This window comes from Cynocephalus volans, chromosome 8 (assembly GCF_027409185.1).
Source record: "Cynocephalus volans isolate mCynVol1 chromosome 8, mCynVol1.pri, whole genome shotgun sequence".
NCBI lineage: Eukaryota > Metazoa > Chordata > Mammalia > Dermoptera > Cynocephalidae > Cynocephalus > Cynocephalus volans.
This window is the reverse complement of record NC_084467.1, coordinates 73,344,670-73,358,317: the sequence shown is the minus strand read 5'-3', so window position 1 is coordinate 73,358,317 and position 13,648 is coordinate 73,344,670. Positions and strand designations below refer to the sequence as shown.

The 13,648-nt window shown below is 34.5% G+C and overlaps 1 protein-coding gene across 3 annotated transcripts in view; it reads left to right on the top strand.

Annotated features, from left to right (window-relative positions):
* Window positions 1-13,648, top strand: part of TTLL7 (tubulin tyrosine ligase like 7) — a 163,335-nt gene that overhangs the window by 53,326 nt on the left and 96,361 nt on the right. For all 3 annotated transcript variants that reach the window (XR_010024212.1, XM_063105386.1, XM_063105385.1), the window contains exons 2-5: window positions 7,272-7,472; window positions 7,680-7,811; window positions 9,601-9,722; window positions 10,569-10,636. Coding sequence is in view for 2 of the 3 variants with exons in the window: in XM_063105386.1 (XP_062961456.1) it covers window positions 7,448-7,472; window positions 7,680-7,811; window positions 9,601-9,722; window positions 10,569-10,636 (347 nt within the window). In the remaining variant the exon portion in view is untranslated. The remainder of the gene's footprint in view (window positions 1-7,271; window positions 7,473-7,679; window positions 7,812-9,600; window positions 9,723-10,568; window positions 10,637-13,648) is intronic.

The following is a 13,648-nucleotide window of genomic DNA, read 5'->3' as shown; positions in this document are numbered from 1 at the left end:
ATGAGAGTTGTTTGGGTGATGTCATTTGTTTACCAGTCATGCAGCTGTGCATTTTGAGATCATTGTCATTTCTTGGCAGAAAGCACAGAAATAGGAGCAGTTATGCTCTGGAAGGAACCTTTCTGTGTTTAATTAAAACTATTTTATAAAAGTAGAGGTTTTCCTTATCTCTAATCACTAAAGTAAAAGCTTAATTGGTTATATTTTTTGCTATATTTCTTATTTTTCCGTTATATTTTGAAGTAATAGCAGAAACATTTTTTCATCAGACAATTACAGTGTAGAAACCTGGAGAGGATTATCTTGAGGCAAAGTTGCAGAATTATTATCATCTTTAAATTTTCTTATAACTTGTGCTTCAATATTATTGTTCATTATACCTCTTTTTTTAATTAAATTAAAAAACATTTTTTTTGGCTACAAAACAAGTCTTCATATATTTAAAAAGACTAAGATCATAGAAAATTTGTTCTCTGACCATGGTAACAGAAGGAAATTCAGAAAATTCACAAATGTGTGGACATTAAACTGCACTCTCCTAAACAATGGATGAAAAGAAATATCACAGGGAAGGGAGTACTTTGAGATGAAAATCAAATCACAACATATCAAAATTTATAGGATGTAGGGCTCATTTTCCTTAGAGGAAAGTTTTCCTTAGAGGAAAATTTATACTTGTAAACACCTATATTAAAAATGAGAAAAATCTCAAATCACTAATGTAAATTTCTACCTTAAGAAAATAGAAAAAGAAGAGCAAACTAACCCAAAAGCAAATATAAGTAGGAAATTAAGATTGCAACAGAAATATATGGAATAGGGAATTAAAAAACAGCAGAGAAAATTGACAAGACCAAAAGTTGATTCTTTAAAAAAGATCAACAAAATTTATAAACCTTTATCTAGACTGACCAAGAAAAAAGGAGAGAAGATTGGAATTACTAAAAATCAGAAATAAAGCAGGGGCATTATTATACTGTCATTATGGTTTTTTTGTGGTGGTAAGATTTAGTCTCTTTCTCTTGCTCGTTTGCATTTTTGTTCTACAGTGGGTTTTGTTCTTTCTTCTGTATTCATGGTAGTGATTATCATTTTTTGGATTCCAGATGCAGGACTGGGGATTTCTTGTAGGGCTAGTCTTGTGGTGGTGAACTCCAGTTTTTGTTTGTCTGGAAAATACATGATTTTTCCCTTCATTTCTGAAGAATAACCTTGCTAGGTATAGTATTCATGGCTGGCAGGTTTTTTTTTTTTTTTTTTTTAGTATTTTGAATATGTCTTCCCATTTTCTTCTGGCTTGTAGGGTTTCTTTTGAGAAGTTTTCCATTAGTCTCATAGAGGTGCCCTTATATGACTTGACACTTTTGTTTTGCTTCTGTTAAGATTCTCTCTTTGTCTTTGAGCCTTGCCAGTTTGAATATAAAGTATCTCGGAAAGTATTTTTTTTGGGTTGAATCTGTTTGGGGATCTTTGAGCCTCCTGGATCTGATGGTCCATGTCTCTCTATGCCTGTGAAGTATTCCTTTATTATGACTTTGAATAGGTTTTCAATGCCTTTTCCTTTTTATGCCCCTGCTGGAATACCCATGATTTGAATATTTGTGTGCTTAAGATTGTCTGCTAGCTCTCTTAGATTTTCTTCATTTTTTTAAAATTATTTTTTCCTTTTTTTGGTCCACCTCAGTTGTTTTGAAAAGACTGTCTTCAAGATCAGAAATTCTTTCATCTGTTTGTTCTAGCCTGCTGCTTAAGCTATCAGTTGTGTTTTTTATTTCACTGAGTGAATCTTTCAGTTCCATGAGTTCTACTACATTCTTTTTTAAGATGTTAATCTCTTTGTAATTTACCTTCTCCATATCCTTTTTTTTCTCATTTCATTATGTTGTGTGAGTCTTCTTGTATCTCCATGAGTTTCCTTAAGGTCGTTGCTTGTAATTCCTTTACAGTCATTTCAAGGGTTTCTTATTCAGTAGGGTCTGGTATTTGAGAATTGTCTGCTTTTGTGGTGTCATGTTTTCTTGGTTTTCATATTTCTAGTATCTTTACATTGATGTCTGGTCATTGGTAGAGCAGTTGCTTCTTCCAATACTCTGAAGTGGGCTTTAAGGAGAGATGTGTCCTCTTCTTTTTGCAGTACCCACTGGTGACTATCCTTGTGTCAGTGTAGATGAGTGTCTATTGGGCCACCTGCATGGTATCTGTGGCTACTGCTGTGGTGTCTGCTGCTTTTGCAGCAGCTGTTGGTGTGGCGGTGGCTTTGGTGGTCCACCCACATGGAAGTGGTGTTTTCATTGTGCTACTTGCCTGATTGTGGGTAGAGGTGGCTGCCCTCAGCCTCTGCCTTAGGACCCCAGATGTGCTCTTTTTTTTTTTTAAAGCAATCATCTATGAGGATAATAAGAGCAAGATATTTCTTAGGGATTTGAAGATCAGAGTTTTATATGTAAATGCCTAGAAAAGTGCCTGGCACATGTTTTACATAAAAGAGTGCATCAATCCATCCTCCTCTTCCTCCTCTTTGTTGTCTTCTTCTACTTACTCATCACTGTTATAATCCATAGCAAGCTCAGGATAGAGAAATTTAATCATCCACTGTGTAAAGCCAAGGGATGGATTAATGGGTTATCATGGGATTAGACTGGGGGCTTTATAAGAAGAGGAAGAGAGCATGTTAACATGCTTTTGCCCTCTCACCATGTGATGCCCTGCACTGCCTTGGGACTCTGCAGAGTCCTTACCAGGAAGAAAGCCCTCACCAGATGCACTTCCTCACCTTGGATTTCTCATCCTTCAGAACTGTGTGAAATTAATTTTATTTCTTTATAAATTACCCAGCTTCAGGTATTCTGTAATTAGCAACATAAAGCTAAGACAGAGACTAAATGTTCACATATATAAAATTATAATAAAAGGTACTGGGCATTTGTTGGGTGGACTAAATAAACACAAAGTTATGTGAAAGTGCTTAGCACACAGTAGGTACTGGTTTGTATTGATTACCTTCTGCTTCCCTTACTCACCATAAAAGCAGCTCTTTTTATGTTATTTAACATTACTTCACATGTTTTCAACTTAGTCCTATTTTTGTTTCCCATTGACCTTTTGTTAGATTATTTTAGTCATCTATGGGTAAGCTAAAAATTCATGAAATTGTTTAATGAACTCATATATTTACTGGGGCATATATTTTGGGGGTTGTTGGGGGAAAGTCTGAATTTTCTGTGTGTTTCCTTCTTTTACATAAAAAGATGTTTTGTCTTCATCTTGTCATCAAAAATAACAATGTTAACTTCGTTGGTTGACATTTTAGACTTTAGGGCTGAAAGTATTAATTCCTTCCTTTTGCATCCTAAGAATTTAGTCATATATCTGCTATGTGGTAAAGTAAAGAATAGGAATTCTACTTGACATGCTGTTCAGTGCTCTTTTTACCATATTATACTTTCATCTTAATGAAATGAAATTATTTTCATCTAAATGAAATACAAAACTTGATGGTTTTAATTATCAACATGATAATGTTGACACAAACTTTTATCACATATATTTTACTTTTTTGAATAGGCAATAAATGCACAGAGTACTAAAAAGAATACATACATTCTTTCCTCCTTTATAGCCATTCCCCCTAGCCACAGCAGGCCACCACTGCTCTGTGCATATATCCCGTATCTTCTTCTGTTGGTTTACCCAAGTGGTGGCATAATATATAAAGTTTTATGTATTTTGATTTTTTCACTTAAAAATATGAAAGTAATGGATTATACATGATATATATTTGCTTCTCAGGTCTCCACGATCATCTCTCCTTACTCCCAGATGTCATTAATTAATTAGTTGATTTATTCACTCATTGTCTTAGTCCGTATGTGCTGCTATAACAAAATACCATAGAATTGGTAATTTATAAATGATAGAAACTTATTTCTCATAGTTCTGAAGGCTGGGAAGTCCAACATCAAGGATCTAAAGTCCAGTAAGGGCTGCATTCTCTGTTTCCAAGATGGCACCTTGTTGATGCTCTGGACAGGAGAATGCTGAGTTCTTACATAGCAGAAGGGATGGAAAGGCAAAAGGGCCAAATGCCATTCAAAGCCTCTTTTTAAGGGCTTTAATCCAATTTACTAGGGAGGAGATCTAATGACCGTATAACCTCCTAAAGACCCCACCTCTTAATACTATTGCATTGGGGATTAAGTTTCAACAGGAATTTTGGAGAGGACACAAACATTCAAACCATAGCACTGATTAACATGTGCTCATTGAACACTGTGTCAGGGACTGTTCTAGGCTCTGGGAATGGAGGAGTGAGCAAGATAGAAGAAAACCACCTTCTTCAGGAAGCTTACCTTTTTGGCTAGTGGTTATGATAGGGGTACAGATAAAGATCTCTATGACAGACCAGAAGAGGGAGAAATGAATTTCTTCGACATGATTAGAGGAAGCTTGGAGGAAACAGTGGCAATTTATCTAATTATAAGTGATTGGTAAAACTTCAACAGGAATAACTGGGAAGAAAGCAAAAAGAATATAGCACAAAATTATTGAGAATGATTTTGATTTTGTTTCAATCTTGTATATCTGTTGGCACTTGGAAGTTGTATGTTCAAGGTTACTACCTGTTTGAAATTTTAGAAAATTGGTTTCTTTTGAAAATGAGCTATTTGTTTCTTTCATAAATCAGTTTTTGCTGATCTTCTAATTCTCCTTTTTCAATTTGTTTAGTTGACCTAGACATGAGGATTTTCACAGATGATTTGTACCAATTATTTGGCTTGTTCTTTTTAAAAACAGTTATAAAAGTTTTCTTCTTCATTTTACTTTTTTCTTATAATTTTATGTGTGTTGTAATTAATCATTATTTTACCTTCAATGTCATTATGTGCTTACAGCAGAGGTTCTCAACCTTAGTTGCACCCTGTAATCACTTGAAGACCTTTAACAATGCTGATTGCTGGGCTCCACCTGGTTCTGAGGTGCAGCCTGGTCACCAGGATTTTCAAAGCTCCTTAGTGACTTTACTTTGCAGCTAAGCTTGAGAAATCATTGGCTTAAAGTATTTCGGAGGTAACTGAAACATGCCTTCTGCTTTTGGAAGGTAGGTAACTATGGCTCAACTGAGTGATGTGATAAATCCTTCATATAAAATCTCTTGCTTAGCATCAAGTGAAATACTTAGAATTGGGATGGTACAGAGAAGTCCTCAAGTTTGTTAAAAAGCCTTTTCTCCAAACCATAAATGGAATTAAGTAAAGCATATGTGTGGAATAATTTTAAGGACTTTAAATTCCCATGTGGATGAGGGAAGAAATAAAAATTCTTACTTTGAACTCTATACAAATCAAGGTTGTTTGGCTCATTATTTACGTCAGAAATTAAGAAATTTGCTTTTCAGAGCCTAGTATAGTTAGGCAAACATTGTTCTCAAACTCTGGTTGACTTTGTCACCTACTTTTAATGTAATGAGTACTGTTACTGTAAAGGGAGCTTTTGTTTACTCCAGTAACAAGATGTTGGGCAATAACTTGTAAACTCAATTACCTCCCTGAGGTATCAGAGAGCCTCTAGAAAGAAATCGAACTAAACTTTATGCTCTTCCTTTCTTTTATTCTGAGGAGTGATCTAGTGTGTTTTCAGCTTGGAATTTGGAGCTGAGAAAAGTTTAGATGTTTACTGTGATTTCAGTGTTTGGTTTGAAGTACTGTGAATTCCCAGAATACAGCCATATCTTGCAGTAAGTACTGCAGTAGGATTGCAAACTTCTTGTATGTCAATATATCATGTTACAATGGTGTCTGAAAATAGTGCATCTCAATTAATAGAATATATAATCAGACAGAATTGGGTTCAAAGTCTAGGTTTTCTACTCCTAAACTGTTACCTTGATTTGGTTCATTATCTAGTCTTAGTTTCTATGTATATGGAAGATGGGGAGCAATAATACTTAAGTTCAGGGTTTGCTAGTGAGACAAATATTTTAAATGCTTAACACAGCACCTGCCAACAGTTGGTCTGTTAATAAATAATAGTTCCCTAGTTTTGATATTGAATTATAACACAGAATTATTCTGGTAAAAATAATACCTGAGAACAAAGAAAGCTCTAAATTTTCTTTAATGATGAATCTTACTAATAATGAATATTGGGGGTGTTATATATGAGTATGAGTCACATTATATGTAGGTGAATTTCTTATAAACTTTCTGATAATATCCTGATAAAGGTATTGATAGTATGCCTTTGTTTATCATATCTTTGTTTATAGGTTTTTTAGTTTTTCATTGTGTTTAGATATTTTACAAGTACTCAAAGATTCTTACAATATCAAGGGAGAAATGAGAAAGTTGATAGTGTAGATTGGGCCAAAAGTATAGTATAATCAGGGCATAGATACCTAGATATCTACAATGAAAGATACCTACATCACATATACAATGAAAATATAAGAAAAGTGTACTATAGATCATGTTGAAATGTAGCCAAATTATTAGTTCATTCATTAAAAAATGCTTATTTCATTCCTCTGTGTGCTCAAATGAGATCATCGTAGTAACAGCCTCTCCCATTTTCTGCCTTTCAAAATTGTTCTTATTTTTTAAGACACAATTCAAGTATGGTCTCCTTTATGAAGCTGTTCCCTCCTACCTTGTTAAAAAGCAATCACTTCTCTCTCTGCATTCTTTCAACATGTGACCTCTACCCTGGCACTTATTTTATTGTCTCACATTAAAAGAAGTGCTGCAGTTATGTTTCAGGCATTGGGTTGAAGGTTGTACAGGTTCCTGGTGAAGGGACACTGTGTTTGACATCAGAAGGATCTTCAGTTTAATCTCCAATTTAGCACTTACTTTCTTTATAAAGATAGAAAAAATTATTTTTACTTACCTGTAAGATGGGGATACAAGCTTCTATCAAACTGGTTTGTCGAAAGATTAAGTGGTATAATATAAATGCCTAAGGTAATAAGTGTTCAATACTTGGTGGTGAATATTGTTGTTGATTGTCTGTGTATGGTATGTTATTTATTATATGTAAATTTGATACATGACTTAATAAAACCTCCTCTAGTAGGATTATGTACTATTTCAGGACAGGGAACCATCACATGGCATTTTGCATTAGGTGTAATAAAGTGATTAAGAAATATCTGCTCATTGAACATATTAACTTTTGCCTGTAGTTGACTTAAAAAGGACAGTACTGGCATAGGTTAAGAAAAAAAAGTTCGCAAAAGTTGTTTTCTAAATGACTTTGTTTAAAAATCCCTACAGGTGCCTTCTTATCCCGTAATGTCAGTGTCCTGAAATCTGAGAATTCCACCAAGATAATATGAGAGGGACTCTCCGTGATTTCGGGCCATATCCTACCTAGACTTACGTGAGACTTCCAGATTTCCTGAGAGCTTGGTACAGCGGCACACACTGCTTACTGACTGGCACTGGCAGTAATGCCATCTCTGCCTCAGGAAGGAGGTAAGAAGATTGGCTTTAACAATGTTACCAAATATGGATGTGTCATACATCATTGTTGCTCATTTTTTTAAAGTATTAAAAATTACTTGGGGACTTTTAAACTAACAGAATTTATAATTTTACCTTGTTTAGAGGGGCATTTGTGATCTCTGGTATGAACTTTTTGTTATTTCAGTGATATTTGGTTGTTTTATAATTCTTTTAAAGTGCTGCAGGGACCCTCTTCCCTGGATCTGAATACAGAATTACCTTTTCAAAGCACAATGAAAAGGAAAGTCAGAAAGAAGAAAAAGAAGGGAACCATTACAGCAAATGTTGCTGGGACAAAGTTTGAAATTGGTAGGTCTCCTCAGAATCATGGGGTTTTCATAATTGTTGAAAAAAACTGGTTTGGTGTTGAAAATAATTCAGAAATTCAGAGAGATAACTTATCATTTATGTACTGAATTTTAAATGTCTTCTATAACATTGCTGACATGTTAGAGGGATTCTGTTCTATGCAGTGGAGGATGATAGCTTGAAAAAGATGCCAATAGATTTCTAAGATTTCAGTTCAAACAAAAATAAGATTAAATAGCTTAGCTGAAAAAAAGTACGACATTGGTATTTTTCTTTGAAGTTCAACTTTGTCAACTGTATGAGCTTTGAATTTCATAATAAAAGAAATTTATATATGACTGACCTTACAAATTTGGTTTCGTGAATGTAAAGAAAGAATGGGTCTTTTCCACTATTTTTACATAACATAACCTAATGTCCCCAGCGTCACCAGTCTGTACTCCCTCCATGACTGCCAGGAGTTCCATTTATCTCATTAAGGTCTTCCCATTTATTTCTAAGAAACCCCAGACATCATCTCTCAGGAACAGGTCTGTTCCTGAGCTGCTGTTCTGACTTTGTCATTGTTTCTGTCTGTGAGCCAGTTAAGAGTCAGCCTGACTGTGTTGCTATTGCCCTTGCCCCCTATAAGTTCTAGGTGGCACAGCCATTGCTGAACTCTCAGGTGACGAAGCTGCTTGGTGGTCTGTGACAGATGGGAGAGGAATGGCCCTTTTTCCAATTTTTGTGTTTGTACATTGCCACCTGGGACTTCAGTGCAACCCCAAGTTTCACCAATGCACTCATGGGAAACAGCAACTTCAACTCAACAATCCTCTCCTCTGCCCCATCCACCCCCAGTCACTGTCCTCTTCTTCTATGCCTGTATTCCACGCACTATTACACAAAAAGTCTTTTTTTTCCCCCTCAGCCAAAAAAATTCAAGAGTCTCTAGGACTTGAGACCAACAGGTGTCTGGTTATAAGTTTTGTACTTGAGCTAAGTTATTCAGACAATCAATACCAGTTCTCCTCATATATTGAAGCACTGCTGTATAGATATACCATTCAATTAAGACTCAATTCTGTTGGACCCCAAAATTATACTAAATAATTGCTTATTTTTATTCTAAACTTGAAATTTGTTGGAAGAAAAATGTCAATGTTAATTGTGAAATCTAGACCAGAGAGGAACACATAAATAGTTTGTATTAAAAAGGAAGCTTTCTTCTGAGCATAAACTTTTTCAGTAGGATTAGAGGGTTGAGAACACAGGAGAGCCAATATCCAAGTCTCTTCTGTGAATTCTGCTTTATTATTCCATATCCTGAGTACACCTAGATGACTTGGTTTAAAGTGCTAAAGATAATTTGGATTAGGGAGATGGAAAATGTAGGATAGGTCTAATGACCAGGAGCTGTTTTTACCTTTGCCCTTTTGTACTTAGCCCAAGGTCACAAAAAAACCATAAAAGTACTTTTTTTTCTGAGGAGAGGTGTTGTCTCAGCTGTATGTGTTTTCATTGTTCTATAAATAATCACTAAACCCTTTGGCAGTGTTGTGTACCTGTTAAATCTGAGAGTTTGGAAACTAAAGATTTTGGATACAACCTAAAAATGGTTCTCAGGTACTATTGAGTATAATTCTTAGATAAAACTGTCATAACTAAAAATAAGGTTATGCTATAATTAATGGATATTTTGGAAATGAAATACTATGAACTAAAATTTTTATATATAGGAAAACGTCCCCATAATGAATATATTTTAGAAATCTTTTAATTCTGGTTTAACTTAACTGTTTACTTGCAGTTCGTTTAGTAATAGATGAAATGGGATTTATGAAAACTCCAGATGAAGATGAAACGAGTAACCTTATATGGTGTGACTCTGCTGTTCAGCAGGACAAGATTGCAGAGCTGCAAAATTACCAGGTGGGAAATTAATCATGACCAATTATTGGTATGAGGAATGTTATATGAATTCCATCATAATTTTCTTTAGATAGGTTCTTAATCAGTTGATATATTAAATTTCAGTTCTGATTCACCTTAATAGTCTGTTTTGTTGCTATCCAGTTGTATTGACTCTGCATGAAGACTGCATCCTTTTCAAACTTAACTTTTAATTTCTTTCTATCTTTAAGGAAGAATTGATAGAGAAAAACCTCTTTCTAAGATGGTGCTTTGCATAATTATGCTTAAAGACAAGTGATGTGGAATAGATTGCATAGGGAGATCAGGATGTGCAAATACTTTATAATGCCAGCTGTATGTAATCTGGCTTTATTCTTTTACTTTTGGAATGTAACACAAACTTATATTCAGAAGAAAATAGATAAAAGGAATTTTAGACAATTGAAATTTTATATAGCACTTCATCTTTTAAAGGGTACAGTAATACAGAATTGATTATATGGAACAAACAAACAAAAAAGTTCATTTTCACCAGTTTTTCTACAATGTTTATGTAAATGGTATTGTAAATCTAGAATGCCAAAAATAATTGAATTACCACTTATTCAGCAATGAAAATTATAACTTTACTGTCTGTGAATACTTCTGATTTCTTTAAAAATTTGCAGTTTTATTCTTTGATTACCATTGATTCTTTAGTTCTACAAATTCATTGGAGGCCATTTAATTTTAAATCTTTTATATAGTAATTATCGGTTTATTAAAACATAAAACTCCAGTGGATGAATACAACGGTACTATAGTATAAATGAATAAGTGCATTGAGTCAATGAGAATATTAATATTTACCTTTTTATTTTCCAGAGGATCAACCATTTTCCAGGAATGGGGGAGATCTGTAGAAAGGATTTCTTAGCAAGAAATATGACCAAGTAATCTTCATTTTCTTGTAATAGAGAAAACCTGTTCAAAATTGACACTATAAATATTGTACTGCTATCTTTCACAAGGTTACATTGACTTGAAATGATATTTAGATGGAAGAGATAGAATTTTAGAGCTAGAAAGGTCTGAAAAGTTTTTCTGCTTCTAGTCTTCCATTTTGCATAGGAGGTAACTGAGGGTCAGAGAAATGAATATCTTTCACAAAGTCAAAGAAGTAGTTAATAGCAGAGCTGGGTCAGAATTCCAGTTTCCAGAATCTCAGGACTCTTTTTTACTACAAAAAAGAGTCTCTTTAGTAGACTCTTTTAGTAATTGCTGTCTCTTTAGTAATAGAAGTTTTTATTTTAAGTAAGGTTATCTGTATGTGGCATTTGATAGATACTTGTTTATATTCAATTAAACCTTGTAGGAACTAATTTGTTGCATTATATGCTGTGTGTATATGTATGTGTGTGTGTGTGTGTGTGTTTTCATTCATATTGGTTATTGAGCATCTTGTGTGCCAGGCACTGTACTAGGTGTATGCGTGTACACACATATACATAGACACGTGTATGTGCTCACCAAAGGATACACATATGCATATATTTATCTCTGAAACCAATATTTAGCATAACAATCTACTTTCATGAGAAAAACTGCAAACAGGTACCCAAGTGTTTTACCAAATGAACTGCAAAATTTTGGTGCAGTTTATAGTTCTGTTGGTTAGAGTTATTTTTTGCTTTTTGCTTTTTTTTTTTCAGTTTAAGAGGGTTGAGCAATAAACTGATACAATTTTTTAAAAAGAGGATGCTTTTTTATTTTTTATTTTAAGTTTTTCTAACAATTTTATTGAGCTATAAATCACATACCATACAAGTCACCCATTTAAAGTATACAGTTCAGCCGCTTTTAGTATTTTCACAGGTTTGTACAGCCATCACCACTATTAATCTTAGGACATTATTCTCACTCCAGAAAGAAACTCCATACCCTCAGTTGCCAACCCCACCTTCTATTCTTCCTCCCTCCCCTCTCCCAACCCTAGGCAAACATGAATCTATTTCTGTTTCTACAGATTTTCCTATTCTGGACATTTCACATAAATGGAATCATACAACATGTCATCCTTTGTGACTGGCTTCTGTCAATTAGCATAATTTTTCAAGGTTCATCCATATTGCAGTAACATGTATCAGTACTTCATTTCTTATGTTCAAAAATTATTCCATTGTATAGATATGCCACATTCTGTTTCCATTCATTAGGTGGTGTACATTTGCATTTTTCCCACTATGGCTATTATGAATAAAGCTGCTGTGAACATTTGTGTTCATGTTTTTGAGTGGAAGTGCGTTTTCATTTCTCTTGGCTATATATGCCTGGGACTGTAATTGCTGGGTCATATGGTAACTCTGTGTCTGACCTTTTGAGGAACTGCTAGACTTTTCCACAGCAGCCGTCTGTACCATTTTACATTCCTTCCAGCGGTGTATGAGGGTTCTGATTTCTCCACATCCTCACTAAGACTTGTTATAATCTACCTTTTGATTATAGCCATCTCAGTGGGTGTGAAGTTGTATCTGATTGTGGTTTTGTTTTGCATCTCCCTGATGGCTAATGCAGGCACTCTTTTTTTTTATTAAAACATAATTGATTATACATATCTATGGGGTACCACATTGAATGTTAATACCTGTGTGCAATGTGATGCTCAAATCAGGACAATTAGTATATTCAACATTACAAAATATAATCATATTTTGTGGCCCTTTACCAATTTCTCGCTATCATCCCCTTTCCCACCTCTGGTAACCTCAGTTCTGTTCTCTCCTATTGAAAGTTCAACATATTGTTGTGATTGTTTTATCTTCCTTTCTTTTCATTTATTTATTTGTTTATTTTTCAGCTGTCACTTATGAGTGAGGACACGCAATATTTCTCTTTCTGTGCCTGGTTTATTTCACTTATAATTTTCTCTAAGTTCATCCATGTTGCTGTGAATGGCAGATTATTATTCTTGTTTATGGCAGAGTAGTATTCCATTGAGTATATATACCACATTTTCCTTATTCATTCATCTATTTATGGACATTTAGGTTGGTTACAACTCTTGGCTATTGTAAGTAGAGCTGCAATAAAAACGGGAGTTCAGATATCCTTTTGACCTGAAAGTTTCCATTCCTTTGGGTTTATACCCAGCAGTGGGATTGCTGGGTCATATGGCAGTTCTATCTGTAGTTGTTTGAGGAACCTCCATACTGTTTTCCATAATGGCTGCACTGATTTACAGTCCCACCAACAGTGTAGGAGGTTCCCCTTTGTCTTCATCCTTGCCAGCATTTCTTATTCTCTGTCTTTTTGATAATAGCCAGTCTAACTGGGGTGAGGTGATATCTCAATGTGGTTTTAATTTGTGTTTCCTTGATGCCGAGTGATGTTGAGCATTTTTTCATGTGTCTGTTGGCCATGTGTATCTCTTCCTTTGAGAACTGCCTATTTAGCTGTTTTGCCCATTTTTTAATTGGTTTACTTGTTTTTTTACTGTGAAGTTGTTTGAGTTCCTTGTATATTCTGGATATTAATACCTTATTGATGCTTGGTTTGCAAATATTTTTTCCCATTCTGTAGGTTGTCTTTTTACTCTGTTAATTGTTTTTTTTGCTGTGCAGAATCTTAGTTTGATATAATCCCATTTGTTTATTTTTTATTTTTTGCTTGTGCTTTTGGGGCCTTATTCATAAAGTCTATGCCGAGTCCTACTTCCTGATGTGTTTCCTCTATGTTTTCTTTTAGTAGTTTTGTGATTTCATGTCTTATATTTAAGTCTTTAATCCATTTTGACTTAATTTTGTATATGGCAGGAGGTACTGGTCTAGCTTCATTCTTCTGCTTATGGATGGCTAGTTATCCTAGCACCATTTATTGAAGAGGCAGTCTTTTCCCCATTGTATGTTCTTGGTGCATTTGTCAAATATCAGTTGGCTGTAAATATGTGGGTTGATTTTTGAGTTCTC